The sequence below is a fragment of the Balaenoptera ricei genome, chromosome 11 (assembly GCF_028023285.1).
Source record: "Balaenoptera ricei isolate mBalRic1 chromosome 11, mBalRic1.hap2, whole genome shotgun sequence".
In the NCBI taxonomy this organism is placed as follows: Eukaryota; Metazoa; Chordata; class Mammalia; order Artiodactyla; family Balaenopteridae; genus Balaenoptera; species Balaenoptera ricei.
The window spans coordinates 1,661,869-1,687,591 of NC_082649.1; the positions used below are offsets into that span (position 1 = coordinate 1,661,869).

The 25,723-nt window shown below is 46.7% G+C and overlaps 1 protein-coding gene across 2 annotated transcripts in view; it reads right to left on the reverse strand.

Moving 5' to 3' along the window:
- The window catches only part of GMDS (GDP-mannose 4,6-dehydratase), a 490,833-nt gene that overhangs the window by 257,102 nt on the left and 208,008 nt on the right, over positions 1-25,723 (reverse strand). For both annotated transcript variants that reach the window (XM_059937772.1, XM_059937771.1), the window contains 2 exons: positions 19,519-19,711; positions 18,514-18,618 (listed from right to left, as the gene is read on the reverse strand). In XM_059937772.1, the coding sequence (XP_059793755.1) occupies positions 18,514-18,618; positions 19,519-19,711 (298 nt within the window). The remainder of the gene's footprint in view (positions 1-18,513; positions 18,619-19,518; positions 19,712-25,723) is intronic.

Here is a 25,723-nt window from a genome sequence, read left to right on the forward strand (position 1 = left end):
AGGGCCCGGCGGAGCCCACGCCACCTGCTCGGCCACCAGGCGAGGGCGCAGCTGAGACCAGCAGGCCTGCGGGCAGAGAGCTGCACCTGGGCCTGAGGACACCAGGGGCCCCTGCCAACACGAGGTCCAATCGGCCACATCCACGTCCCACACGCTGGACACCACCTCCCAGAGACCCAGGGGAGGACGGCAGGCCCGAAAACCTGGCTTCGGAGTCACACTAGGGTAAACAGAGAATTACAGAAAGTGTACATTTAACGGTAACTGCATTAACTTCCTCTGGCTGCCATAACCAATTACAAAACCCAGGTGGCTTCCGTAACTTCTCACCGTCTGCAGGCCGTAAGCCTGCGATTCCGCGGGGTCACGTTCCCCCTGGGCAATCCAGGGAGGAAGCCTTTCTCTGCCTTCTGTGTCGGGGCTCCTGGTCCCCCTGGGCCATGGCTGCATCCCTGGGTCTGCACACCACCGCCTCCTGCAGGGTCTGTGTCGTCGCCTCTTCTGTTTCTTATGAGGACACCTGTCATGTAACCGAGCGGGACCCCATGGGGCCCTGCGGGACACACGCCCCCCGCACATGCTCTGCTGCAGCTCCTCTCTGAAGTACCCAGATCATAGTATCTCACGCATATTTCCTGAGGTTTTCAGATGCTAAAACCACCACCAAGTGGAGGAAATTAACTACTTGTTGATCCTGAGCACAGAGCCCGGACCCGGAGGCTCCTAAGGGTTGATGACCATCAACCAATCAGAGAATCGTGCACGAGCTGATCACACACGCAGGACGCCCCTCCCTCACCCGTCCTTTAAGCATGCTGGAGCCCTCGGGGAGTTCGGAGTTTTCTGGGCACAAGCCACTTGCTCTCCTCGCTCGGCCCTGCAATAAACCTTTCCCTGCTCCAGACTCCGACGTTTCGGTGTGTTTGGCCTCACTGTGTGTCGGGCACAGGAACTTCGTTCGGTGACAGTCTCTGGATTTAGGATCCACCCGTGCAATCCAGGATGATCTCTGTCTCCAGATCCCTCACTTGATCACATCTGCAAAGACCTTTTTCCAAATAAGGTCACATTCCCAAGTTCTGGGAATTAGGAAATTAGGATGTGGGCATATCTTTTTGGGGCCACCACTCCACCTGTTGTAAGAATCAAGGATTAGAACATTTGAAAATATATGATGAAACGTGAATCAGGCATCGTTAGATTTTTTTAATATAAATTTATTTTTATTTATTTATTTTTGGCTGCATTGGGTCTTTGTTCCTGTGCGCGGGCTTTCTCTAGTTGTGGCGAGCACGGGCTACTCTTCGTTGCAGTGTGCGGGCTTCTCATTGCAGTGCGCAGGCTTCTCACTGCAGTGGCTTCTCTTGTTGCAGAGCACGGGCTCTAGGTGCATGGGCTTCAGTAGTTGTGGCACGCAGGCTTCAGTAGTTGTGGCTCGTGGGCTCTAGAGCGCAGGCTCAGTAGTTGTGGCGCACGGGCTTAGTTGCTCCACGGCACGTGGGATCTTCCCGGACCAGGGCTCGAACCCGTGTCCCCTGCATTGGCAGGCGGATTCTTAACCACTGAGCCACCAGGGAAGTCCCAGATTATTTTAATGTCATCTTAAGGGTAATTATATATCTTTCATGAGCAAAATTGTCAAACAGAGTCTCCAGCTGTAATAGATTAAAGGTGATAAAATAAGTTTCCTCTCAGTTTTAGCTGTGCTAGTTCACTTCGGTTACTTTGAATAGCTCCCCGATCTCTTTTTTTTCAGAGAATACACATTTATTTATAATTTTGGATTGGAAATGCTGTGCATATTCCCATATTTACCAATTTCCTTTCTCATCCTACTTTCTTGAATCTTTCTTCTGACATAATTTCCTTTCTTCTTAAAATGCATTCTTTAGAAGTTCCTTTAAAGCAGAGAAATTGGCTCGATTTTGAAAGACAGTTTTGATAACTATACAATGCCAGGTTGAAAATTATTTTCTCTTAGCATCTGAAGGTACTAATACACTACCTTCTGGGTTCCATTTTTTTGCTCTGGATAAGAGTGTGGCCAGGGTAACTGTCATTCACCTTTTTTCCTCTCGTGAGATTAAAGACGCTTCTTTGTCTTTTGCATCCTGGAGTTTCAGGTCCATGTGTCTAGATGTGGTTTTCTGCTTGGTGTACACGTGTTCCTGTATCTGTGCAATACATGTACCTCTTCACATACCGCCTCTTCTTCGCTCTATTTTCTTCTTTCTATTTCCTCCTGGGAAAGAACGTTAGACCTTCTCACTTTACCTGCCAGTCTGTTAATTTCTTTTTTTTTTATAATTTCCCTCTCTTTGTCTTCTCTGCAATACACCTTCCTTAGATCCATCTAATTTTCTCTTAGCAGCCTAATATTTAAGTCATGCATAGAATTCTTTATTTCAATTTTTCATATGTAAAGTTCTCTCTGCTTCTCTTTCAGATCTGCCTATTTTTTATATTCTGTTGTTGCTTATTTCTTTTTTATGATTTTTCATTTTATTTATTTAAACATATCCTGGTAATTTTATCTTCTAACCTGATAATTCTAATACTTAAAGTTCTTAGGGGACTGATTTCTTGTTTTATCTGCTGACTTTGAGTGATGGTGACACTGCGAGTTCGAGGTTAGTCATCTCAGTCTGCTGGAAACCAAGGGACACGTCTGAGAAGGACGGTCTCCTCCCGAGAGGGTCTGGCTTGTTTCTGGTGGGGACACAGAGACACTGCCACCTACTACAGCCCCAGGGTAACACGTTCTGCTCCCCACTTCCACACCAAGGCCCCAAGCTGAACCTTCCAACTAGAGAGGCTGGGCGGCCAAGAGGCCTATTCAAGTCACCGCTTCCCACTAGGCCACCAGAACTGTGCGGCGCTGTGGTGTCCCTAGTGGTCCCCGCCTACCAGTGGGCAGGGCTGCCAGGAAGACAAAGACAGACCTAAAGAAATAAAGAAACTTGTTTACTCTGCACATCTGGATATAATGTGAACAACTGTGCCACCCTGGACATATTTATTTTTCTTTTCATGTTAGACATTCAGAAAAATTTGATTTTTACCTCTTCTTTTCTAGGGAGTACGTCTGTACAGTGAATGCATGTATATAAAAATATACGTAAAAACCTGAAATTTGTCTCACTGTTTTGCTCACACTATTTCTCTACTGAAATACAACTATTTGTAATGATTTTTTTCACACAGCAGGCAAACTATACTTATGAAATTCTGACCCACAAGATCACCCTGCTTTTGCGGACCTTCCCCCTGGGCCTCACCTCCCCTGAGGTCCGATGACCGGGACCCACTGAGAAGGCAGGCAGCGGGACACACGGGCTCAGAGGCGCCAGAGCCAGACCCTAATACCCTGGCTTTGCTCCCAAGTCTAATCCTCATTGTGTGCATGTGTATATATACACATGTTCCTTTTCTGTTAAACTTTCTACTCTAATATCACAAAACACCCACATAATTTCCCTAAGTCAAATATCTTCTAAAACAAAAATTGAAGGAAAAGGAGAACTGACAAATTTTACAAAACATATACCTTAAATTACCAGCATTAAACTTTAAGATGTGAATAGTAGCACACTTACTAAAATTAAAGAATTAGATCATCTGTTAAAACACAATCTCTGCCACAATGTTATCACTTTAACAGCCTTTTTTTTTTTTTTTTTTAATACAAAATTCAACACTGGACAGTGGCACCAAGGGCAGAAACGCCGAGGGAGACCCAGTGAGCCCCCCGGGGACACCTCTTCTGCTCGTCCCGTTAGACAAAGTGACTTCTTTTCAGACGTGTGTTTCACGCTGGCCCTGCAGTCACACTGTCCAACTTCTAAGATGCAAAGAAGCGCTGAGTGTGGGGCGACTTTAGTCGGGACGTGTGCCCATGCGTGCACGCGGCTGTGTGTGAACACACACGCAAACGTGTGTAACACTATCCCTTCAGCAGCAGACAGCATGTGAAGTGATCGCAATTCCTCTAATAAAACTTCTATTCCACTGCCCAGCACTTCATCCAAAAGCTTTTGATTTAAAGATTTTTTGGAATTAGATAAAGTACAAAGACAGTTTGGATGATCTTCACTGGCAAACAGAAATCGTTCCAATGTACCCTGAACCCCGCACGACCTCCGCCTGGGGCCCCGGGTCCCACCCCGCAGCGATCTCGGCCGCCCCGCCGGGCAGTGCCTGGGCCGGGGCTTGGTGCAGACGGGGTGGGGAAAGAAGAGACCCGGGGAAGGTCACGGCTGACGGCGCAGGCCGCGGAGATCAGAGGACCTGCACCTCGCCTGCCGCCAAGCCCTGCCAAAAGCAACAGCGTTTAACTGCAGGTACTCAGGCCCCACCAGGAGCGCCTGCAGAGACCCCAGGCTGACAAGAGGCCCATTCATGACGCGAGCTACCACTTCCCGGCAACTAGCCATAAATACGGGTTTAAAGAGAGAGGTTCAAGCTCCTTCGCTGCTTGCATCAAATGCTCATTGCCTTTCCCGGGGGAGCTGGATCATTCCGGTTCCTACATCCTCACTCCAGGGCTGGTCCTGGCTCGGCACTCGGCACTGGGCTGCAGGATGCCCTCCTGTCCTGGGTGCAGCTTCTACGGCCCGGGGCCAGGAGCTCCCCCAACCCACTGCGACACCCAAACGTGTCCGCAGGCTCCACAACTTCCCCAGGAGAACACAAAGTGTCCCCACTGAGAGCCTCCGCCTCACTCAAACCAAGCCTGACAGAGACAAACTCCCACCAAATTACAACAGGTTTCTGTGTAGCGCTGACCTTGCCACAGAAACACTGTGATCCTGTCTCTCTATTCACGTGACGTGCTGAGCAAACCATCAGGGAAGGAAGGAACAAAACACTGAGCTCCGGATGAGACAGGACCGAGGGGACGCCAGGTCCGGCCTTGGGAGGGCCGAGGGGAGAGCACACATTTGGGACCCACTTATGACATTTCAAGTCCCGGGGCCAAGGCTGGATGAGACCCAGAGAGGGGGGTGGGCAAGAGAACAGAAATGTCCAAGAACCAAACCTACTGACTGCATGTAGAGGGGCCGGGGAGGAGGAGGAAGCGGCAGTGACGGAAAAGGAGAGAGCGGCGGGGCTGAAGCAGCAGGAAGGCCAGGAGGCGGGGAGGCTGCGAGGTGGGGAGGCCGGGAGGCCCTGAGACCAGCAGGGATGTGGCTGAGGGAGAGAAGGAGGCGAGCCAGAGAAGCAGCAGCAGCTCCGCAGCAGAAGGGACCAGGGACACGGGACGGCCCCCCACGCCCCACGTCCCCTGCCCTCCAGGCCCGGGGGCTGGTCCCTCAGGCCCTGGACGCCCTCACTGCCCGCAGCCCCACTGGTGCATGCTGGCCCCGGCCCTGGACCTGCAGGTCCCCATCGGGCCTCGGGTCACCCCAGGGGACACACCCTGACCTCACTGCTGCTCCCTGCACCTCTGCTGACCTGACTTCTGGGTGTCACCACTTGGCGACCAGCTCGCCACCCACTGGCAGCCCTTCCTCATTCACCCTCCAGCCGATGGCTCAGGTCCCACGATTCCGCTTCCCTGACTTTGCTAAATGGCCACTCCCCACCCCGACCCAGTCGAGCCTCTGGCAGCCCATGCCTGGGGGCAACCTAATGCGCTGGCACCCCCAGCGGGCACCCCCGAGGCTCTGGTGCCCTAGCCGCAGGGCCTCAGCGAGGTGACAGGGAGTGCCTTCCCCAGACCCTCACGAGGGGGGCGCAGTGAGACCGAGGCTGATGTGTCCTCAGTTCCGGCTGCAGAGAAGAAAGGGGTTTGAAAAGGTAAATTCAAGACAAAAAGACAGAGGGAGGCACCTGCAGGGTCAGAGTCTCAGCTGCAGCGGCCCTGGCCACACACGCCCTGGCCGTTCCCACGCGTGGGTACCACGCACCGACCGTTTTAGTTTTGCCGAAGGTTAGTGGGAGTTTTGCCGTTTCTAAACCCGGATTCCCACAGACACACAGGTCCCAGTTCAGGGATGGATTCCTCCGGGGGGCGTGACCGCCACGGCCGCCGGATGCTCTGCGCGCTCTGGGTCTCTCTTCCCTCTGATCTGCTCTGAAATCTACAGAGCAACGAGATGGAGAGATGAGGGACACGGTGCAGGAGGGCCAGACTTTCCGTCCCCCGAGAACACACCGCACTCACACAGGACAGAGCACACCTGGGAACAACACAGACACGTGTATATCATCCTTTGAAATCAACTCTTTTTTGTAGAAATGATTTATTAACATTAAAAAACGACTTATCCTACATCGTTCTGGGTCACGTTTGGGCCGCACCTCAGAACTGAGACACGGCGCTGCGTCAGAAATGGCAGTGCTTCTCCCTGACGACGCGCGGACGGATGTGGATTCAGTTCCTTCTTCAGCCTCCATCTCTACTCACAACAGTCCTGATACCTGAGAAGCAGAGCAGGGCCACTTCACAGAAATTCCATGTTCAAAGTAACTTTAAAAAAACAGTATCGGCTTATAGCCATTCCAGTGGAAAGCCTGCAAGGTAAGAAAATCTTCCAAAGGCCTTGCTTCAAATTCTTCATCTGATAGAAAATGGGGACAAGACAAAGGTCTACGAAAGGCGGCAGCCGCGTCTCCTTCCACAGTCAGCTCGCTTGCTCTCCTGACGCGGCTCCCGTTACTCTCTCCTGTCACAGAAAAGTAAGCGAACGCGCCACCCGAGAAACAGAGGAGCGCAACGGTATCTTCCCACTGCAGGCGAGGCTGCAAAGCGGAGGGCGACCAGCCCTGATGGAGGCTCCACCCGCACCTGAGGGCGTGGGTCCCTCCTCTCCTAAAAGCAATTTCACGTTCATAAGCATCCATCTTGATTACTCAGCAGCATTCAGCGGTGTCTACCAAGGTCTCCTGTCTACCTGTTAGAGGGGCGAATACGTGTCACTCTTTCACATGCGGTGTAGTGGCTCATGACAGTGCTGGGCACAGTAGATGATATTCATTTTTAAAAGGATTTTCAGTCCCTGCCTTATATTTATTTCCGATAAGGAAACCCGTTGTTTGCAGGTTAGGAAACACTCCTCAGTGTTTAGCACGTCAGATGAAACGCCCATCACCATCTTCTGAGAGCACTGGCCTGAGGCTGCCCCCAGGCGCACAGACCAGCACTGAGGCTCCGAGCCGGGCTCACTTGGTCTTCCTCCAACAGGATTCCTCAGTGGGCTTCTGAGAATCTCCTTCCTCTTCCTTACAAAGAGGTTTGCTGCTTCTGTACAGATTCATTGTTGGGATTTTAAGAGGCACCTGGGGCCAGGCCGAGACGTTTCCTGTGAACTTCACTGTGGCCTCTTCAGCGTCTTGTGGGCACTGGGGTTTCCCCTATTCCACCGATAAAATTATGCTGAACACCTACCTTCCTCACGGCCAGGAAGTGTTTCTTTGCGATCAGACTGTATTTTCACTTCCTTAATTGCATCCCATTATGGGCTACTTATCCTCACGTACATCCTGCTTTGGTGCCTTTTAAGAAACCTGAAACTTACTAGACATTTAAAAAGTTGTATTGTAATGATATACCTATTCTGGCAGAAATAAGCCTTCTTTAACATCAACAACTCTGCTCACTCCGGGAGTGTTTAAGTGACCCATCGCTAGGGTCCATCCAGACCAGGAATGTCTGTGTAACAACACCTGGAAGTGTCCATTCAACCAGGGATGTAGGAAGATGGCAAAGGGTCTGTTGAGAGGCTGAGCCCAAACTCTAACTTACTGAAGGTACGCAGAGGACTGAATGCCCCAGGGGTCCATCAGCCGGTACTACCAAGGTCAGAGAAGCATTCAAGGCCAAATTCTGCTGACCCAGTGGGAAATGCTGAATATTCTCAAAACCACCTGTCTGAAGTTCTCACCCTCCTGGCATTAAACTACTCGAAGGAGGAACCACAGTCACGGCCCCCTGCACGAGAGCTCGGCTGGCCATGGGGCCCCTGACCCAAGAGTCCACGGTCCTGAGGCTCCAGGGGCAATGCGTCCTCCCCCTGGGCTGTGCTCCCCACACACGTGGGAGAGAGGCCCCCTTCCCAATTCATGGTCTCAGTACGTAATCTGATACCCAAAGGACTGCTCCTTGCGTCCTTAGGTCCTGAGTCTCACAAATTTCTTAATTTTTTAAGAAAACGAAGCCAGTGCTGTCCTCACTTGGCCTCACCCCTCCTCTATCAGACCAGTTGTGTCTCAGCTACAAGAGCTGCCAATCCCACTCTGGATCTGGGCTCAGGCTAAGCTTACACGCACATACATGTGTGTGCAAGTGTCTAACCAACTAGAAAGGACGCTCAGCGGTTCCGGCAAAACCTCCAGTGTCCCTCACCCCAGCACACCACGACCGCAACCTAAGGAGCTGAGCTGCCCCAGCAGACTCTCTCTGCCGCGCCCCTGGCAGGCGCGTCCGCCTGGCTGGCTCTGTCCCCAGCTTGTCACGATGCTTTAGGACCTGCCTGTGCCCTGGCCAGAAGCAGCTGGATTGTAAGCAAGGCTCTGGATCCTCCACTGAGCTTATCGTGGCTCTTTTCCCATCTTCCTTTTCCTTCTTTACAGCCAGTATTTTCTACAGAAAAAGTTTTCTTCTACAAAGGATGACCCCAGAAGACTAACATGGGTTTAAATCCTTTCTCCAGAAGAATCTTTTCTGCTCAGAGTTTAATCTCTAACTGAACTCTGGGAATTAAACACAGTCAGCAAGTGCAGAACACCGTTCTTACCAACACCTGGTGCCTGGCGCTCAGGGGATTACTTTGCCCCATCTTGTCTTCCTGAGTCACCAGTTACCAAGGTCTGAAAGCTTAACTTCTTCAACTTGTTCAGGAAAGACAAGTCACCTGTCCCTTTATGAATTTTCCCCTTTATCATTCCTGTCATGATTATCACATTTTATTATCTTTTAAATATTTTTTTATTTTTATTTATTCATTTGGTTGCACTGGGTCTTAGTTGCGGCAGGCGGGCTCCTCAGTTGCGGCTTGCGTGTGGGATCTAGTTCCCTGACCAGGGATCGAACCCGGGAGCGAGGAGTCTTAACCACTGCGCCACCAGGGAAGTCCCTATGGTCACATTTAAGTTGTGAGGTGGCCACAGGTGGACCCCCTTTCTCCAGATGCAACCTCAGCAGTGGTGGTGACAGTAGGATGTACTAATTACCCTGCGTACATTATTTCCTTTAATGCTCACAGCCCCCTAAGTGAAGACCGTTATCACCCCATTTCACAAATGAGAAAACCAACCCAAGGCTCAGAGAGATGAAGAAACTTACCAAAGTCACTCGCTTAGTGAGTGCAGGCGCCTGGCTCCTCATCCAGACTCCCGAGTCCTCACCTGAACCACAGCCAACTGAAAGTGCGAACAAAACCCCGTGATAAACAGGGAAAAGAAAGCTTTGGCTCAAACTAAATTTTGGGGAAAATGCCATTTTGAAAAAACTTGTAATTTATCTTACAATTAATAAAATTTAAATGATAATTGTACTTGTGGGTTTTTTCTTAGTATCGCCAAAAAGTAAAAGTTTCTTTTCTGGTTTGTAATTTCTTTGACAAAACATTTTGCACTTCACAGGACCATTAATAAAAATATGTGAATCATTTTTAAAAATACTTGAAGGTTTCATTAATTTTCTCAAGGGTCTCTCACAGGCCTTTGGTGTTTATCCATAATCCTTCCATATTCATCATCATCTTTTTCTGGCTTCACTAATTCAAACGTTCGCTGGCTTAACTGCCAGAACCTCACTTGCAACTGGCTTTTCCCGTGGTTCCAGCAGTTCTCCAGCAGCACTTACATCTCCCCTTCCTGCAATTCAGGGGTGTCTCGGTGACTACTCTAAGCAAACATCCTGACATCCTCAGTGTTTGGTTCAAGCCCACCTCTAGCGGGCAGGCCCCGTGGGTGCACGTCTCAGGCCCCAGCCGCCAGAATCCCGCACGGAGGGCTGCTCCGGCAGAGCCCGGCCCCTCAGACGCGGAGGGTCCAGAAACCAGCCTCTAGGACTCAGCCCTGCCCTACAGGAGGAGGGAAGCAGAGAGGAGGGACAAAGAACCACGAATGTTCTCAGCCCACCAGGAACTGTGCTCATCTTTTTCACACCTGCTCCCTGCTTCTGCTTCACAAGGACCCCACAGGTAAGCAGCGTACACTGCTGTCTCACTGGTCCTCTCGACACTCCCGTGAGGCAGACGTCGTCATCAACACAGAAGAGGACCGAGGGCTGCCGAAGTCCCGTGGCCAAGCTGCCGCGGCCCAGGCCCGGCTCTGCGAAGCCTGAGGCGCTCAGCCCCCGCGGACGCCGCCTGCCTACACGTGGGGGTCCCGCTACGTGACACCAGACAGCTGCCTGCTTAGTTTCAAATGCAAATGCCACAGAAATTGCAAAACATTAAAAAAAATCAATATAACAGTCCCAGAAGCCTCATCTCAGCCGGTGGGAAAGGACTTGACTTTATTTAGTGGTAAACCCGCCTCGGTTAGACCCAATATTGCTTCAAGTCTTTCATGTTTAAGCAATTACACCTCGTCTCTGCAGAGAATAACAGAGGCCGACAGCTCTGCCATCTCCAAGTGTCAGAGTCCACAAAGGTGACAGTGAACCAGATGATGTCACTTCGTGCCAACCAGAGGCCACCTCGACCTTGGTGGGTCCAAGGTGAGTGGCCAGTGACCTAACCGTGAAACTCATACAGAATGGTTCTGCGTCAAGCCTGCAGTGCTCTGCTGAGCTCTCACGTGAGATTACTTATGCCCTGATTTCACAATGGGCGGCTAAATTGTTTCCAATAAATTAAGGCTATAATGCTCACCTAAAAACCACAAAGCACCTTTAATAGACAGAAACACAAATAAAACATCGGGCTGTTTGATACTGGTTTGCATGTTTCTTGATATTTCTATAGCACCACGATTTAAATTTGCTAGCCAGACCGACAAATACTTAGTCATGTTTTAAAAGATTATTTTATTTACAAACAGACATACACATACAGAAAGAGGAGTGCTTTCTGCCCATAGGATTAAATAAAAGCATGTTCCAGCTATTTAATTTGTATCATGCATTCTATTGTCCCCTAAAGCCCTAAAATACCTGTGAATTTGAATAATTTTAAAGGAAAATTCTCATATACAGTGAACCTCTCACAGTAACACTACCATAATCCTATGTATGCACTGAGAGATGATCTCGAATCCACTTTAATGGTCATCTTATACCATAGCCAGGACATGGAATCTAGGGTTTATTCCCAAAGGAAAGCTTTGTTCCTGTCATAATTTATAACAGAAGATAAAAACGCTCATTTATTTTGGAGGTGGAGGGAGGGTCATGGACCCAACTTGATGTGGGTCTGTGGACCAGTGGGTCACTATAAAGTGAGAATTCAGCCCCAGATGGTTAGAAGAGCCCTGAAAAAACAACTCTGTTCTCTGGGCTTCCCTGACTTGGGTCTGACCTGCAGTTACCAGAAGACCTAAGGCCTAAATGGTTTCACATGAAGCTATTTAAATCAGATTTCCTTTCTCCTGTGTTTAGGTTAAGTGTTTGCTAAAGTCTAGGAAGGATTTACTGCAAAGTAAAAGTGATACATGAAGAAAAAGAAGATCCTGGTCTTAGAGATGACATTCGTCTAGATTTGGTGGTAACATCTGGGGCGAGTAGGGCTTGTCACCTTCAGCACGACTGACACTCGGGCTGTGGGATGTTTAGGAGCATTCCTGCTCCCCCAAGATGCTGGTGACAACCAAAAAAGTCTTCAGATATTATCACATGTCCTCTGGGGGCAGGTCATATTCTCCCCACCTCACCCCACCCCCAGCTGAGAACCTCTAACCTGGAGTATTAATCTTATCTTTACAGCATGAATAAGGCACAATCTTTAGAAAAATAAAGGTGAAAATTACCCAAAATTTTATTATGACTTAAGTAGTTAATTTTTACAGGAATTATAGTTTTAAAAAATCTGAAGATTAACTTATGATAATAAATATAGTTAGACATTTTAAGAAGCAAAATACTTGGCAGTTTAAAAAAAAAAAAAAAAAGCTCAAGTCTAAAACTTAAAACCACAAGTTCATGAACCTTAAAATGCCAGATTCTCCCCGTCAGGTGAATACTGTGTTTAGACTGATAGATATGATTTCTTATGAAGCCCATATTTAGAGGCATGTGCTACAGCATCTAAAAATGGCTTGATACCTAAACAGTAGCAGTACACCATCCATTTGCGGGAGTCTTAAACAGTTAATTACGGGTATATTTAAAGTACTTTATCACTTCTCACTGCCACATGGTTTTAATGTATTGTGTATTAGCTCTGTTTTTTCTCCTGGCCAACTCTTGGTGATACTCAAGATCAGTTTTTTGCTTCATATCACATTTGTATTTTAATCTCATAAAACTAATGTTGTACTGTGATTATTTCTGCTAAACATCTGAAAGGCATATTGCATTTAGCCAGATGAATTCATGTCTTTTACCAAAGACACGAGCCGTCGCTTCATTCCATAGCGAAGCCCCAGCTCTGCTCCAGCGCCAACTCCAAAACGTGTACATGTGCTTTTTCTACAGACACGAGCAATGTTTATGTCATTCCTCCCATCCCCATGATTATCTCTAGCCTCAGTGTTGACAGCTGTTAGTGCTGTACCTTGGGCAACTCCTTCTCATGCTGCTTCAGCTTCTTCATTGATGAGACAAATGGAATGGAAAGATCTCTAAATTCCTTTCTATCTCATAAATTCTGAGGGTATTTGGGGAGAACACATACAGGTGGATGTCCACTGTTTGTCCCCTAAAAGCTCTTTCAAAGGAAGGGTATCATCTCATGGGCTAATATATATCTTTAAATTTAAAAATTTTTAAAACTAGAAGTATGTGTGAATTTCCATATACACATAAAGAAATGTGTAAGTTATACAAGTTTGTCAAAATATTTCTAGAAGTACCTTTAGAGTATTAAAAATGCAACAAAGCAGCTCATGGGTACAATAACTTTCCTAATAGGCTTGCTTTTAATGTTCCGATTTGTAGAATAATCTCAGATTTTATTATGATAAGCAATGTATTTGAAAAGAAGCTACTTTCTTTTCATGAGCTACTTTCAAGTAATTTTAAAATTTCTCAGTATATTTTACATAGTTTAATTTATATAGTTAACAACTTTGTGACATCAGTCTTATTAACTGATTAGCTTTTCAAAGAAACAGCCATAAAAGCAAAAAGATTTTTGCATGTGACATTTTCCTCACAGAAATGTAACAGTTCTAGACAATAAACACAGCCTTTATTTTCTAAATAGAGAATATATAAATCTGTATTTTCAGCAGAAAGGTGGCACCACTGCCACATTTGTGGCAAACAGGATGCTACATGTATTTATGTACATGTAGATATAGAAATACATAAATTAAACAGATAAAGAAGTTCGAGTTTGGAGAAACAAAAGGAGAAGAAAAAGTTTTTCAGATACGTGTCCAGTTTTGTACAATTTATCCATGAAATAAAGCAACTATTCTTTTAATTTAAAAAGAACAGTACATTTTTTTATTTTGAAAAGTTGAGTGCTTATGAATAAAAGCACCATGTTAATATCTGTGAATATCATTATATCATACATAGTGGTAGTTATTCACAGAACATATGATGATACAGACATTTCCATGCCTTTATGGACATGTAATTCTAGAATTTAAACTATCATTCATGGCTAATTTGCAGTAAATGTTACTCAAGTGACTACACTTTCTAAAAAGCAAACCTAAAGCATGAGCACATGAGCCAACCAGCCGTCACTGAAAGAATGAGCAGAGATGGCGGAGGGAAATGGGCCCCGTCCCCGGATTACGGCTTTCTTCACTAGATCAGTGATTCCCAACTGCCAGTTCTGTGCCAACCACAGGTGACCCCGACTACCTTCAGAGCTACTGTGAACTTCTCATCATATAACAAAGTAAGCATCCTTAAAGAGAACCACCGAGGACTGCAACGGAGAGAAGACACACACTGCGGGCGAAGCCTGGTGACAGCGCGTCCTGAAGGGAGGACGGCTGGGCCCCGCTCAGCTGCCAGGTCACCTGGGTGCCCCCTCGGTACCTCGGCAAAGCACAGGGGAACCCCCAACTGACAACACACTTCAGGAGTTCTGCTATGGGCGGGTTAACTTCTGACTCAATGTGACTTTAATGTTGATTGGAAATCTTTCTATCAGACTGTCTTGCGGCCTCGGGAGAAACCCATACTAAACCCAAGTGAACCGCTTCTTGCTGTTGAGGATCTAACCATCCCCCTGGGGGCAGGGGGGCAGCAGACGTTTTCTTAGAGGGCAGACAGTCAACATTTGAGGCTTTGCAGGCCCCAGGCCCCCACTGTGGAAGCAGCCATGGGTACCGTGTAACAGCTGGACGTGACCGGTCTCCAAGGACGCTGCACTTACAAAATAACCAGGTGGGCTGGAGTGGGTCCACCAGCCATAGCTTGCCAAGCTCTGGTCTAGAATATCTTTGTATTAAAAACATACTTCTTCCGTACCTTTTAAAGTCACCAGTTCTCATGAAATGTTACTCATGCAGTCAAAAGGGGCCTTGTCAATTGTTTTTTGTTAGAGAAAAAGTACATGTCCCAAAAAAGTAGCATCCGTTTGGGCTCTACTTAATCGGGCGTTTGTGATGATGTACCTTAGACGAGGCTGAGGTTTACCACTGCACCAACCAGAAAAACAGTGCTCCCCGAGATAACAGGGTGAAAGGGCTGAGGTGCAGACAAATGCTCAACCTACTTAAGAAAATAAACTCACTCAAAGTACTAGAGCAATCATAGGCGTACAAGCTAGCGGCAATTACAAGTGAATTCTGGGGGCTTCCCTGGTGGCGCACTGGTTGAGACTCTGCCTGCCAATGCAGGGGACACGGGTTCGAGCCCTGGTCTGGGAAGATCCCACATGCCGCGGAGCAACTGGGCCCGTGAGCCACAATTACTGAGCCTGCGCGTCTGGAGCCTGTGCTCCACAACAGGAGAGGCCGCGATAGTGAGAGGCCCCCGCACCGCGATGAAGAGTGGCCCCCGCTCGCCGCAACTAGAGAAAGCCCTCGCACAGAAACGAAGACCCAACACAGCCATAAATAAATAAAAATAAATAAATTTAAAAAGTGAATTCTGGGTATTTACTAAAGTATATCAGACAGAATCTTTACTTCAAAACAGTTTGCTACCAACTACTATGTATAAAATAAATAAGCTAGAAGAATATATTGCACAGCACAGGGAATATAGCCAATATTTTATAATAACTACAATGGAGTATTACCTTTAAAAACTGTGAATCACTATGTTGTACACCTGAAACTTATATAACATTTATTGAATGCTTATTAGCAGGTAGGCACTGTTTTAGATGCTGCTGACTTAAGAACATAATATAGTCCCTACCATGAAGAAATTCTCAGTCTGGCAAAGAATCTCCTTAAAAAATAACAATTAACTGTGACAAAACAACAATACTATTATCAGATTAATTTAATATGAAAATTAATTTTCAAGTTTCAAGAAATGCTGTAAGTGTTAACTATTAGATATCAGATAAGTATCGCATCAGTTTCACATATACTCTATTTTAATTATTTTCCATTATTCGATTATATAAATGAGATATCATTGGTTCTAGATATATAATAAAACAAAACAATGTGGTGTGTGCTACAGGTCAAGTTTTTAAGAAACATTTAGCCCTAGATGCAGAACATTATGTATGGAACTACCTACTGTTATGTAGGTGGAGACCTACTGTTACATTTGAGGTGGAGACGCTTGCACTACTTCTGAAGGAAAGTCAACAGTGGGCCTGAGGATGGGGCTGGGAGTCGGTGTGAGGGAGGGAACTCTTTTCTCCTTATACCCTCCTGTACTGTTTACTTTTCTTTAAAATAAAAAAAGAAGCATTACTTTCAGTTTTGATTTGCATTCCTCTAATAATTAACAATGTTGAGCATCTTTTCATGTGCCTGTTGGCCATCTGTATGTCTTCTTTGGAAAAATGTCTATTTAGATTTTCTGCCCATTTTTTGATTGGGTTGTTTGTTTTTTGATATTGAGCTGTATGAGCTGTTTGTATATTTTGGAGATTAATCCCTTGTCAGCTGCATCATTTGCAAATATTTTCTCCCATCCTGTACCTTGTCTTTTCATTTTGTTTATGGTTTCCTTTGCTGTACAAAAACTTTTAAGTTTAATTAGGTCCCATTTGGTATCACCTCACACCAGTCAGAATGGCTACCATCAAAAAGCCTACAAATAATAAATGCTGGAGAGAGTGTGGAGAAAAGGGAACCCTCCTACACTGTTGGTGGGAATGTAAATTGGTGCAGCCACTATGGAGAACAGTATGGAGGTTCTTTAAAAAACTAAAAGTAGAACTACCATATGATCCTAGAATCCCACTCTTGGGCATATATCCAGACAAAACTATGATTCAAAAAGATACATGCGTCCCAATGTTCATGGCAGCACTATTTACAATAGCCAAGACATGGAAGCAACCTAAATGTCCGTTGACAGATGAATGGATAAAGAAGATGTGGTACCTATATATACAATGGAATATTACTCGGCCATAAAAAAGAACGAAATAATGCCATTTGCAGCAACATGGATGGACCTAGAGATTATCATACGAAGTGCAGTAAGTCAGACAAAGACAAATATCATATGATATCAGTTATATGTGGAATCTAAAAAAATGATACATATGAATGTATTTACAGAACAGAAACAGACTTACAGACACAGAAAACAAACTTATGGTTACCAAAGGGGAAAGGTGGGAGAGGAGGGATAAATTAGGAATTTGGGATTGACATACACACTACTATACATAAAATGGATAAACAACAAGGACCTACTGTACAGCACAGGGAATTGTACTCAATATTTTGTAATAACCTATATGGGAAAGGAATCTGAAAATATTATACATATCTATATCTGAATCACTTTGCTGTACACCTGAAACTAACATCTGAATCAACCATACTTCAATAAAAACATTAATTTTTAAAAAGAAATATTACTTTTAAAATAAATTTTTTTAAAAAGTGATTAACATCAACAAAGAGAAAAAACAGTTCTCATTAGGAGGTATGCAAATAGAGGATGGGGGGTTACATTTAAATTTATCTTCTTCTTCTACAACTAAATGTTTTTCCCTATCCTAACCTAACCCGAAACAATTGAGCTGTATTTCTTTTTTGCCAGTGGAAAAGTTGAGGGGGGAAGCACAGAAACCCAGACAAAATGCACCAACACGTCTGCGACTGAGGAGGCCTGACGGTCGATCCCCAGCACCGCTGCCCAGTCCGGAGGCAAGGACAGCTGAAGCCTTCCTTCTCCTGCCCTCTAGTCAGGACACCCAGAACCATGGAGCTGAGTGAAAGAAACATTCCTGGCTGCCCGGTCACTCACTTTCTTTTCCAACAACAGCTTCCACAGCCCATCGTGGGAATTTTTAACTTACGCAATTATAAAATAAAAATGTATTGCCACTAAACACACCTGTATAAATGTCACTTTAATCTTTCCTCATGACTTGCTGGTTTAATTACGTGGCTACACAGTCACATAAAATTTCATTGACGAAGTTATAAGCATTACTAATTGTTGGGCATGAAACTACTTACGACGTTGGATTTCTCATTCATTCTCAAGCTAAAAGGCTAAATGATAGTGAAATTTAATAAAACTTCTTAGAATTAGATTATACAGATAACTTTTACTTTGTAGAGTGCACATGTTTGGTAAAGATTTCTCATGCTTCAGTATAAGTCAGAAGTAATGAAAGGAGTACACATTTTCTTACTTAAAACCTAACATCTGCAACAGGAGAGCTGGCATGTTGCTAATAGTCTCAATGGCAACCACGAAAAGGAAACAAGCCAATGCAAACAAATACGATTTTCCGAAAAAAAAAAAAAAAATACCAATAATGATTCTAAATATAAGAAGTGATTTCAAATGTATCTTAAGACATACTCTAGAAGCACAGAAACTTCGGGATGTCTGTTTAAATGGAATGTAAAATAAGAATACTGAATAGCCAACTGATTGAAAGTAAAAACAGAAAGACGCCACAGGTAGAGCCTTCATGAGTGACAGTGACTTGGGGAACAAGCCCTGGTTCCTGCTCAGCTCCTTGCATTCCAAGGACACTTCCTGACACTCAGGTTAAAACTCACTTGATGCAACCTACCACAGGAAATGGTAAAATTGGGACACTGCTCAGCATCACGTTGAATAAAAACTCTAACAAAGTTAATAGGTAATTAAGGCTGGATTTACATTTCCTCATTTACCACTTCTGACATTCACATAGTTAAAAACAGATGTGAAACATTCCCGTTCTGTACAGCACACGTGCAGAACACACACACACACACACACACACACACACACACACACGACGTTCCTGCTGTGGAGCGTGACACTCTCTTCCCATCAGTACCTATACCAACCTCTCCTGGGGCTCTCATGATTGAAGAGGATGCCATTCACTGCAAACAGATTATACGCCTCCCGGAAGTTCACCACAATCCAATAGGCATAGAGCTTTGCTGCCCCTGTTGGAATAATTTTTTAAAAGCAAATAAAAGACAGCGATTGTTATAAAAGACAGTGTCTTATTATACAAGACAGCCATTTTCACTTAAACAAGTAACAACGTGCAATATTTACAATATGTAATGTATCAAGATAGGGAAAAAAATGAATCAAAAGCCAAAGACAAAATAAAGGTTTCTTTGCCAGTTAATCACGCGACAAGGAAATACTTAAGAATTTCGTCCTTCTGTAATAATCACAGTTCGTTCCTTCACAATCCAATTCACTCAACTGTAGTGTGTGCAGTATATCAAACTGACCTTTCTTAGGTCTTATCCCCTTTTTCTTAGTTTTAAAGAATTAGGAAGTGAAAAATACGGGAGCTTAATATTCTAGCGGCTTTCAAATTTTGTCATATATGTTTGTTTGTCTGTTTAAGGGTTTGAGCTCAGGGAGAATTTCATCAGGGAAATGGAATCAAAAACACCAGGCCGTTATCACTTCAGCACAACCTCAACAGTTCAGCAAAAAGAATCTTGCTGGACCTAATTTTCCTTTTAAATCGGTGCAGCAGGTTTCACCCTGGAGGAGACCGCAGCAAGAACCTGCGGTGATGTTATAAAGCGGAAACACACCATTGTAAAGCAATTACACTCCAATAAAGATGTTAAAAAGAGAAAAAAAAAAGACCCAACACAGCCCTAAATTAATTAATTAATTAATTAATTAATTAATATTTTTTAAAAAACCCTGCGGTGAGCACAACGCAAAGCTGTGTGACCGGCAAGCCCGGCCCCTTTAAGGCTGCGTCAGCGGCGCTCTCACAGCACGTGACCTCAGCCACGAGCCAGGAACCAGGAGCCGAGCCCAGGCGGAAGCAGCCCAGGAGCACAGAGAACCCAGCCCGTGCGCATCCTCACCGTACGGCGAGCGCGGGTAGAAAGGCGTGGTCTCCTTCTGCGGTATTTCCTGCACTTTCCCGTAAAGCTCGCTCGTTGAGGCTTGGTAGAACTTCACAGAGTTGATAAGGCCACAGGTCTTCACTGCATCCAGAAGCCGTAAGGTGCCGACCCCATCGACGTCCGCAGTGTATTCAGCCAGGTCAAAAGAAATCTGGAAAGAGCAGGTGAAGACGGGACCACATGAACGGGCACCAGCCACAGAGACGCCTCAGGGGCAACAGACTGCAACTTCTCCTACTTTGAAACATCATGCTTGTGAGGAAATATCATTCTCTCGCAGCAGAATCAGAATATGGATGTCATCTGTTTCTAACATCAAGTGGCTGCAAAATACCTTAAGAAATTGGTATTAATTACCTACGGTAACATGAGGAACAATTTAGCCGCATCCATCACCTCCTGATTCTAGGCTGAAGTCCCCAGGGCCGTGCTTTTCAAGATGCAACCTCTGCTCCTCAGAATCACCTGGGTGTCCCTGAAAAATTCAGATGGAACCAACCTCTTGGGGGGCCTAGGAAACCCACATTTTTAATGAGTCCCAGTTGACTTTTATGCACAGGTAAGTTTGAGAACATGTGATCAGAACACAGTTGATTTTAAAAAGAATTGTTTTATTTTCTATTTTTAATTAAGCTACAAGATTGACTTTTTAGTATACTATATACATAATATATCTTTTAATTATAAAACACACTGAATACAGAAAGATGCTAATGCATATTGAGTTGATTGACTTTTAAGAAGAGGGTGTTAAGGAATAATCCAGTGTTTTGCAGTTCTCGAATGTTTTCTTTAAAAATAAATGTGACTGGTGTGCTTTTTTCTTAAATCATTTCTAAGCACAATAAACAGATTAACCTAATATTCAAATCTCCTAAACTAATAAGGCTGAAAATCTCTGTCTCTGGTTTATTCACAGGCCAAATACAGCTGGACACCCAGCCACACTCCCCATCGTCTGCTGAGGCCTCAGCTTCCTCTAGGAGCCCCTCTCTGAGCCGAGTGTCCCCCGATTCCTTCTGTCGCCTTGTCCTTGGCTCAGGGCATTCAGGGAACTTCCGGGCCTGCCCGTCAGGGACCTGACTCAGGTCACAGAACTCACCCCTGTTCTCTAGGTCAGTAAAGCTCACAGGCAGCCATGAGACAAACAGAAAAAAGTATGTTTCACCCACAATCTTTCAAAGCCAAGAAAGCAAGATTTGGGGCTATTTTATTCTTTTTACATAACAGTTTATTGCAATACAATTTACATACCATAAATTCACCCTTTTAAAGTTTACAACTCAGTGGTTTTTAGTATATTCACAGCATTCTACAATCATCACCACCATCTAATTCCAGAACATCTTCCTCATCCCCAAAAGAAACCCTGTACCGATCGGCGCTCATTTCCCATCCGTCCATCCCCAGCCTGACAGCTACTGACCTACTTTCTGTCTCTATGCATTTACCTATTCTGGACATTTCATCTAAAGGGAGTCACATCTAATATGTGGCCTTTAGCGACTGGCTTCTTTCACACGTCATATTTTCATTTCTCTTGGATCTATACCTAGAGTCACGTCAGGAGCAGCAGAGCTGGGGTGAACACAGGCAAGGTGCTCGCTGAGAAAGCACGGCACAGCCGTCCCGAGGGGCGGACTCTGCGAGGGTCTCATGACAACCTCGGGCACTCGGACAAGACATAGAAACGCACATGTGTGCAAGCGTGCACCCACGCGCACACACACGCACACACACACGCAGTGTGGCCGACAGCTTCCAGGGGCTCACGGACTGCAGGTGAAGACCCCCGCACCAGGAGCTCCTTTCTAACACCAGGAACCTGTCAAGCCAGGATCTAAATATTTTTACATATAAATTCATACCCAGTAATATTTTTCATCCTTTGGCTGGGATCACCCAAGTTTGAACAGCAAAGAAACATTGTTTTTTTTCTTTCTTTGGCTATTTTTTCATTGGTATACACACTAAACAGCTACATGAAGAGAATGGCTAGTGGTACATACGCTGTGTAGATCCCATGTTATGTTCACGCTGAACCTCAATCACTGGAACACAGATTAAGAAGCCTCTGCACAACTTAAAAGCTTTTACATATGCTAGGGAATCCAGTTTAGATAATTAGCAGGCCCTTCCTCAGAGAACATAAACCATGGAAAAGAATTAAAAGCACTTAGGCTGAAAAAAGTAACTGAGGTAGGGGAATGGCGTGGGGTGTGGCTCCACGTACACAGATTTTAGGTGACTCCATCAAAACTGAAGCGTGGGGCTTCCCTGGTGGCGCAGTGGTTGGGAGTCTGCCTGCCAATGCAGGGGACACGGGTTCAAGCCCTGGTCTGGGAAGATCCCACATGCCGCGGAGCGGCTGGGCCCGTGAGCCACAATTGCTGAGCCTGCGCGTCTGGAGCCTGTGCCCCGCAACGGGAGAGGCCGCGATGGTGAGAGGCCCGCGCACCGCGATGAAGAGTGGTCCTCACTTGCCGCAACTGGGGAAGGCCCTCGCACAGAAACGAAGACTCAGCACAGTCATAAATAAATAAATAAATAAATAAATAAAAGAACGTGAATTTCAAAAAAAAAAAAAAAAAAAAAACCTTAAGCGTGTGTTTGATATTTAAAATGCTGGGGAATAGGATTGGCTGATTAAATCCAACTGTCCACAAAGTATTTTACAATACAGAGTAACAAATTAAGTGGCTTCCTTTAAAAGAAAAACATGAGAATAGTACTACTTTCAGCTTGATAAACCCCTAACAGTTACAAGTGTCATTCTGAAATACACCACGGCATCAGGGGTCTGGAAAGTCACGTACAGCCCATGGGCCAAACCTGGCTCTGTCCTGTTTTTGTCCTAAAGGCGTCTAGGAATACAGACACACTCATTGGTTGATGTGTTTTCTATGACTGCTTTCACACTGTAACAGCAGTGAAAATATTTACTATCTGGCCCTTTACAGAAAAAGCTTTCTGACCCCTGAACTGAACCACAGTTACATTCCGAGCCAAGACTGAGTAGTTTTCAAAATCGTTATCATTATTTTCCACGTTTTCTCAAAACTACAGGATGGCTCTGGAGTGTGTTTCCAACCCGACACAGGCCACCGCTTCAGAGGCCTGAGGACTCGGACAAGAGCAGGCGCTGATGTCAGCCAGCAGGGAGAACAAAAAACGGACGGATCAGAACACCCAAGTCTACAAGAACCGTCCTGCCCTCCCCTTGTAGAAACATCTTCTGGCGTGGCTTCTGGAACCCCGCATCCTCCCAGCTCTCCCCCCACTCGTGGGGGGCAGCTTCCCGGGCTCTTGTGCCACCCGGCCACCCCCTCTCCAGCCCCGGGCTCAGCACTGCTGCTTCTCCCCTCCCCCACCAGCTGTCCCGAATCAAACTCCCGTCTGCAGGCCCGCCCGGCCCTGAGCAGAGCCCTCATGTCTCTTCCCATCTGAGGACATCATCTCACACTCACCTGCCCCGAACGGAATTCTTGACGCTGCCACCAAAGCGCTTCTTCACTTGTCCCCTCTCCCTCTGCTGAAATGGCACCTACTCCCCTGACGCTCCCAACGGAACCCTAGGGAGCCTGCACGACTCCTCCGCCCTCAGGGTTCACGGACCCTAAGCGTGTCTGCCCACTTCCCTGCCCGGCCACCTTTCACAGGAAGCACCCCAGGAGCCCTAGCAAGTTCAGCTGCGGCCCCTCCCGCACGACTGCGGCCTCAGCCTTGGACTCGCGTCCCCTCCGTGTGCAGTGCTGGTCCGTCTCCCCCCCCCCCCATCTCTGTGCAAACGCCCCCCTTCACACGGGCCTGCCCTGCCTTCCTGTCTACCTAAAAAGCCCAAAGCCCCTCATCTCTGTTTATCCAGCCTTCACGCTGATCTGATTACTTACTCACCGTCTCCTCCACTAAAACAAAGCTCCCGAGAGCAGGGATGCCGTCTCGTGCTACGGGAGCCCCCGTGCCTGAAACACCGCTTGTCCAGTATTTGTCGGATGAATGAAGACAGCATGGTAACTACTGAGATTTAAATGTCAAACATACAAATATCAAAATAAAACTACAAAAACTAGTGGAAAAAAATGGGCTATCAGAATGACAGAAGAAGGTTGATAATTTAATCGTACTGAAATAGGTAAAATTTCAAGGAGCGAGGTTGAAACTCTATGTAAACTTTCAAAACTTTAGCATAACAAATATGACGAAGGCTTAACGGTTCCACCACATGGCGATGTACAATTCAGAGCAAAGGAGACCATCTTAGGCCACAGCTGGGAACCGGGTGTGGAGGAAGCAGGTTGGTGAAATAACCAACGACCTGGTCGCCGACACGTTCGCCCGCCAGGCGCTGTCAGGGTAGTCACAGAGCCTCCAGGAAGCAGGGCATCTGAAGCCACGGGAAAACAGTAAATTTCAGTTCAAATATGAAGCAGATTGCCCTTATCGACATTCAAAGATACACACAGATATCCCCAGAATTACCCTCATTTACAGAGAGAGGTGGTAAATCACAGCCTTTCCTGAAACAACGACAACGACGATTTAGGCACGGTCCCCCGAGGGCGGTGGGGACCCAGATGCAGGAACTGAAGGTCTGCCCTGCACTTCCGCACAGCCTGCAGACTGGGACGTAAATTCTGGAAGTGTTTTCACCGTAGCAGGCTGCGGTCCCGGCAGGCCTGGCTCAGAGCGCGACGCCTCACACCAAAGCAAGCAAAGAACAATGATGATTCCACCGTCCGGAGCAGACGGCCCGCTTCACCCCCCCCGAGGGCTCTCCCCGGGGCAGTCGCCTTGTGACCCTCACGTCGTCAACTGCCCGGAAGCCCCCCAGCACAGGAGCCTTGCTTGTTTGTGTGTGTGTCTGTCTCTTCTGTTCTCCTACCAGGGAGAAGCCTGCCCGTCTCACAGAAGGTGCTCCAGAAACAGAACCTGAACGAACGCGATGGCCTGAAGCCTGAAGTGTGGACACGTAATTTCTCAATGGCCCTATCATACAGTTAATAACGCAGTGAAGTTCACACAGGCAGCAAATTTGAGTTTTAAAACCCCAACGAAGGAGCCACGGTTTCCTGACTAGAGACGTCGCCTCAGAAGAAGAGAAGATCGTTGCTGCAGAAGAGCTGTTATGTGGGAAAAGACACGCCCCGAGGCCAGGGCGCCCCTGCAGCATCTGACTCCCAGAGACACGGGAGCTGGAGGTGCTGGGACCACACAGGCAGCCGCGCCGGTCGCGGCTCCCCGCGACTTGGAATCTGCAAGTGAAAGTTATTAATCAAGGAGAACAACAGTAAAACATCCCTTTCCAAGTGAATCAGGGTCTCGGCGAGCAGCCGCCCTCCAGAGCCGCCGGTTCCTTAGCAGCTGGGCCGAGACACAAAACTGTGTTAGCGGAAGGGCAATCAGAGCAAGGCGGGCGCGGCCCGAGGGACCCCGAGGGCTCCCCCGAGGGGTCTGGGGAGGGCGCACCCCCGGCTAAGGGGCAGCTACCCGGAGAAGCAGGGCACCATGTCCTGAGGACGAGAAGTGCACAGGTGAAGTCCTGCTCACCTGCCTGCCGGGAACAGGTCAGAAAGGGGAGTGAAGGGGCCACAAGGCGACACCACAGGGATTGAGGGGGCGTGGCCGAGTGGCTACAAAGTCTGGGGCGGGGGACGGAAACCTAGAGAAGACGAGATCAGGACAGAGGAAAGAAGGGCTCGGGGAGGAGACGGCCCACATGAGCAGGTGGAGATGGGGGGCGTCCTCATGGGGGGCAGCATGAGCCAAAGGACAGACAAATGCCCTGCCCATGCTGGGAGGTAAGGAGTCTCCAGTTCAGATGGAGAAAAGGGACGGAAACAGAAGGAACTGACTAGTAAACATCAGGAGAGGCCGTTCTGGAGGAGGCCTTGGATGCTGTCTGCAGCCTGTTCAGCAGGCGGTGGTTCCGGAAGAGAGGAAGGGCCTCACTTCAACCGGCCTCCTCCCCGGGGACTCACACCCAGGCCCAGCGCAGAACCTTTCACTCCCGACATTCGTAAGCCCAACTTTATATGATTCTTCCTTATTTTACCGCAATTGTATTTTTTGTTCAAAAACATTTATAATGATAATTTGAAACATCTAATAATCGTAAGGTTATTAGTCCACCGGAGTGGTGAATTCTAGCCAGACTAAACAAAGG